The 5,758-nt window shown below is 30.4% G+C and overlaps 1 protein-coding gene across 1 annotated transcript; it reads left to right on the forward strand.

Moving 5' to 3' along the window:
• Positions 1 to 1,581: 1,581 nt before the first annotated feature.
• On the forward strand, positions 1,582 to 3,123 carry LOC140864073 (homeobox-leucine zipper protein HAT22). Its single transcript, XM_073267983.1, has 3 exons — positions 1,582 to 2,240; positions 2,338 to 2,417; positions 2,619 to 3,123. Exons 1-3 carry the CDS (start codon positions 1,752 to 1,754, stop codon positions 2,911 to 2,913), a joined length of 864 nt encoding a protein of 287 aa, XP_073124084.1. The 5' UTR covers positions 1,582 to 1,751; the 3' UTR covers positions 2,914 to 3,123.
• The last annotated feature ends 2,635 nt before the right edge of the window (positions 3,124 to 5,758 follow it).

The raw sequence follows: 5,758 nt of genomic DNA on the forward strand, positions 1-5,758 counted from the left end.
TGTCTTGATGTATTAAATTATCATTATGAGTTATTGTTGTTTCCTTTTTGTTGTACTCTTTTTTTTTTGTCAGAGTGTTAACAAATATAGTGTCAGGTACATCAATAATTTCTAACGTGACGTGGATTAGTGAATATCATGTTTACAATATGCAGTATATATCATATCAGCACTGCAACGAAAAAATGATGAAACGTTAAACAGAACTAACTTAATATTACATTAAAATCAAACATCGATGACTTACATGATTTAAAAAAAAAACAGAAGTACGTACTGGTCGATTTTGCTTATTTTCTCATTATTGTATATGAATTTAACACAATTATCATTCTTTACAACTTTTAAAATCATATGAGAAAGTGTGAAGGGATGCCCACGAGCCACAATATCATCAAAATTCCAAGAATGGTATCTCGGAAAGATCACAAAAAAGTTTCAGCCGTAGATTATTAATTAGTTGCACGACTAGAACAAGATGTCAAACTTTCAGCACAATGGGTGCATTAATTATTACTCAAGTTCAAAAAAAAAAAAAAACAAATGGGGTGGCGAGAAATGATGAGGAGAAAATGGAGTTAGTGGTAAAAACAGTAGAAATTGGCATGATAATGGGTGGCGAGATGGCAAACGAATCATTCTTTTTGACGTGTGTCCCCCATTGCCCATGGCATCAAAGTATTCATTCTTTACACACATTGATTCTTGTCATGTGAGATTTCAAAGGGATTCCTTGTTTTTGGTCATTATAATTGAAGATAAGAGTAAAGTGTACGTGGTTCAATTAGTCAACCAAGGTGGATCGAGAACAAGTCGGATTTTGAATTTTAGGTAAAATATTAATATGATATATTTCTGTTTGTAAAAACATACGGTGTTATCAAAACATGATATTTAAACTACTTTACAATGTTTGATGATTTGAATTATATATCACCGCACACTTAATAGTTAATTTATCATAATTGATTAGCTATAATGAATGTTAATAAATGTGTATGGCACCGATTGAAATGTTGACAATAAAACCTTTAAAAACTTATAAGCATTAAAGCATTCCATATAAGGAAAAAAAATATGAATTTCGATTAGGAAAATATTTTAGAGTAAATTTTAAAAATAATAATAATATGAAGAGAAAAGAAAAGTAAAAACTGTAATATTGGACTTTTATAAATATATATATATATATATATATATATATATATGTCATATGTTATTTTGGTGGATCTTTTATGTTATCAAATTTCAGTTTTGATTCGCTATCTATTTTTTTTGGTCATTTTTCAAGACGTGACTCCGACATAATATTATTGGTGTGTAAGTATCAGTGCATTATAGACTTCCTATATGAAAAGTACTAACATTCAAACATACATTATTAAAATGAAATCAAACAATATACAAAATCAAAAAGAGAAAAAAAAAATCAGAATCAAAATTACATTTTTCACTACAATAAAATGATACAAGTGTTGTGTGTGTGTGTGTGAGAGGAGGGCCTTTTCATAATTTCCACTCACAAAATTCCAATCAATACTCATTCAATCCTTTGATTATTAATCATAGAAATCTACCCACCCACCCAATTCTCCCTTTACAAAAGTCTCCCCCCATTCTTTGTTGCTTCTCATTTCACACAAACAGAGGAGGAGGAAAAAGACTTTGAAATATTTACTTTCAAACGCCATTCTTGATTCTTCCAACACAAACAACAAAAACACCCGCCTCTCTTTCCCACAAAAAAATTGATGGGTTTCGATGATTTATGCAACCCAAGCTTGTCCTTGGGATTAGGATTGGGATTGGGACTATCTTCCTCTACCGGAGAACCCAAGTCTGCGAATCCATCCTCTGCTCAAAGCTGGCTTCATAAAATCCAGGAGCCATCGTTAACTCTGAGTCTCTCAGGTGAAATCACACACAACAATCACCATATTCACGCCGCTGCTGCGAAGAAGGTGGATTCTGATGATAATATTAAGGTGGGTTTTAATGATAACAACCAATCTGGCGATCATTTGTACAGACAGGAGAGCGCCGCTTCTTCTTTCTCTAACGTCAGTGTGAAGAGGGAGAGGGAAATCGTGAGCAGCGAAGAGGCGGAAACAGAGAGGGTTTCCTCAAGAATCAGCGATGAAGACGATGATGGATCCAATGGTAGGAAGAAACTCAGGCTCACTAAAGTTCAGTCTGCCCTTTTGGAGGAAAGCTTCAAGCTACACAGCACTCTCAATCCTGTAAGTGATATATATATTTCCCCTGTTTTCAATAATTGGGATTAAGGCGATGATTTTTTTTTTGTTTTTCTTTTTTTGGATTTGTTCATTTGATCAGAAACAAAAGCAAGATTTGGCTCGGGAGCTGAAGCTAACCCCTCGACAAGTCGAAGTGTGGTTCCAGAACAGAAGAGCCAGGTCTCGTCAGATATATTAAAATTATTATAATTGTTTTCTTTGAAAAGAATATTATAACAGAAATCGTAGTTTTTTTTTAGATCGCTGGGAAAATATTTTGAAGGGCCCCCGTGCATTAACTTTTAGCAATCTGTGAAAATATATTATATATATTTCGAAAGTATTCTTCTTTAATTAATTGTATTGTATGTGTTTTTGCAGAACCAAGCTGAAGCAAACGGAAGTAGACTGCGAGTTCTTGAAGAAGTGCTGCGAGACACTAACGGACGAGAACCGGCGGCTGCAGAAGGAGCTTCAAGAGCTGAAGGCTCTGAAATTAGCCCAGCCGCTGTACATGCAGCTGCCGGCGGCCACGTTGACCATGTGCCCGTCGTGCGAAAGGGTCGGCGGCGCCGCCTCCGCCTCCGCCGCTGAAAGCATGGGAAAGAGCTCGTTCACCATGGCTCCGGCGCCGCACTTCTACAATCCCTTCACCAATCCATCTGCCGCATGTTGATCAAATTAGCCTCCCAAGAATAATATTGTAGAATATATATATATATATATACACGTATACATATACGTATTCGGTAGTGTATATGGCTATGGAAACAACACCCCCCACTCCCACAAGTACCCTCTTTTTTTAATTTATTAAGGGCTTGTGAAAAAATATTTAAAATGTTGCTAATTTATAGATCTTAATTAATTAGATAATAATTACTAATCTCGTGTTTCTTTCTTTCTTTCTTCTTCTTCTTCTTTTTTTTTTTTCCTTTGGTTTTATGTTAAATATTGGTTGTAAATATTAATTAATGAAGGGATTATTGTTTATTATTTCTCTGTAATATGCAGCCTTTTTTTTCTCCTTTGGAGTTATGTTTTCAATTATTACTCTATCATTGGTGAATTATTGAGCATACGACCTATATTTAGTTAAAAATATACATATAATAACATGTGCATGATTATAAATTCAAAGCATTAAATTTATTTTAGTAACATGGAATGTACAAATATAATTTTAATCTAAAAACAAATAATATAAATAAAATTTGAGTGTAAACTCGAGACGTATTTTTCTCGAGCTTGAAAAATTACAAGGAAATTACAAACACATGCAATTTCGTTTTCCCTGGATAAAGGGCGGTAGTTAGATCATGCGAAAGTTATAATATTTTTATTGGTTTCAAGATTATACATGTGTGCTGAATATATATTAATTGTTATGGGATAAAACAACATTGTGGGAAAAATGTTTTTGCTAAAAAAGCCTTATTGATAAATTGATTAGTGTGTGTACCACCAAATAGAAAGAGTAGAGACGTGAAGAATAAGAAAGGAATGGTAAAATCCTTAACGCATTTCGTCTCTTTTAATAAATGAAAGAGAATAAATAATAAATAAAATATATATAAAAATATATATAATTAATTAATTAAATATAGTTGGTAGAGGGGGCGGTGAGCTTGTGGTATGCCTGAGCTTTAAGGGAGCATGTGGGTCACGTCCCACGTGATGTTCCCGTGTAACCCTCTCACATTTTCTTTCCCTATTTTTAATATTTTTTATTTGATTTTTCCTCCGCAACCACTTATGAGACACCACCCCACCATTTTTATGAAATTTTTGTACCTATAAATCATCCAACCATGCTTGGACGTCCTTTCAAATTATTTATTTTGATACATATATATCCTTGTGACACATTTAATTTAAAATAAAATAAAATAAAATAAAATTAGTCTATTTTTGTCTTGTAAATTTGTTCACTATTTGTATCGAAACGTGAAATGTTTGTGGCATTAGATATCATTATCATATATTTGATGAGGTGTCCAGAATCACTTCAATCAATATGTGAATATTTACGGGATGAAGAACTTCTTTCAGCTAAAAGGGCTAATTAATGATAGACCAATTTGTAGGATGGCTTTTGTGATTTTCATAAATTAAAATTTCGAAATATTTTTTGCAATTTTTTTTATTGAAAAGTCCACAAGTGTTATGCTTGTTCAAAAATTAACTTTAGAAAACGTTTTTATTGAATGTATTTTTTGTTCGGTCTTTTTGTTAAGGTAATCTAAAACACCATTTTGGCGCAGCATTCATCTCCAATGGAGGGCGCTATTCTTTGCGCCAAAATAGCGCCCCCGATTCTGCACCAAAAGGCTTGCGCCAAATTTGATGCAATCTTTTTTTTTTTAATCCTTTTTATTTGTTTTTGATATTTATAAATAATAATTAAATATTTATTTTATTGTTTTAATAATTAAATATTCGATTTTTTATTTTATTTTAATTATTTATATTATGTTATCAATAAATATTTATTTTAAATAAAAAATAATATTTATCTATTTAAAAAAATATAAAAAATTAAATGATGATTCATAAATAATAAAATTATGAAAAAATTATGTTTGATGTAGTATCCGTTTTGAATTCGTCTTATGTTTGAAGTTGTATCCATTTTGTGGTCGTATTATGTTTGAAGTTGTAGCCATATTTATCAATTTTAATAATTTTTGTATATTAATTTGTATTATATATAAGTTAATTTATATAATAATAATGAAATCATAAACTTAAAATTTATTATTTATATGTATTAACAATAAAATATTTTTTATTTAATAAAAATATTAATTATATAATTTGTAAAAAAATTTATTAACGATAAAGTATTTTTTTATAAAAACAATATTAAATATATAATTTCTAAAAATATGATGAATAAAAGTAATTAATATATGTGAAATAAAAAAAATATTTCGAAAATATTTCTTTTGGTGTAAGATTTGATGTAAATGGGTTGGAGATGGATGTTGTATTTGGTGCATAAACTACACTATTTTAGTGCAAAACTTGCATAAAAATGGTGTTTGAGGTTGGAAATGGGCTAAAGATTTTAGTAATCGTGATTAATTAAATAAGATCGAATGCAATTTTATTTTTTTTTGTCATAAAAAAGTGGAACGTGTGCCGCTTTGACTAATTCGATTTTGATGACCAGTTATTTGGAAATTGTGCCCCGAGACTTTGATTTAAATTCAACTTGAATTTTTCCTTACGTTATTCAAATTTTGAATCAAACATTTCAAATATCTTACGTTTTTTAATTAAATTCTCTTATTAGATATCACACAACTAAACATGTCCGTGCGATGTTTTGAAGATAATACGAAAAATGAATATACAGTTATGAAAACATTCTTGATATAATCTTCGGCAAATATCCGATGCTACACTATACTTACTGATATTTATTTTTTTTAATTTTATCGTTATACTTTATTGCTTTTTGGTAATGTTACAACCACTATTGTTAGTATTTTTTTTCATTATCAATATCTTCATAT

The sequence above is a fragment of the Henckelia pumila genome, chromosome 4, assembly GCF_033568475.1.
Source record: "Henckelia pumila isolate YLH828 chromosome 4, ASM3356847v2, whole genome shotgun sequence".
Classification (NCBI taxonomy): Eukaryota; Viridiplantae; Streptophyta; class Magnoliopsida; order Lamiales; family Gesneriaceae; genus Henckelia; species Henckelia pumila.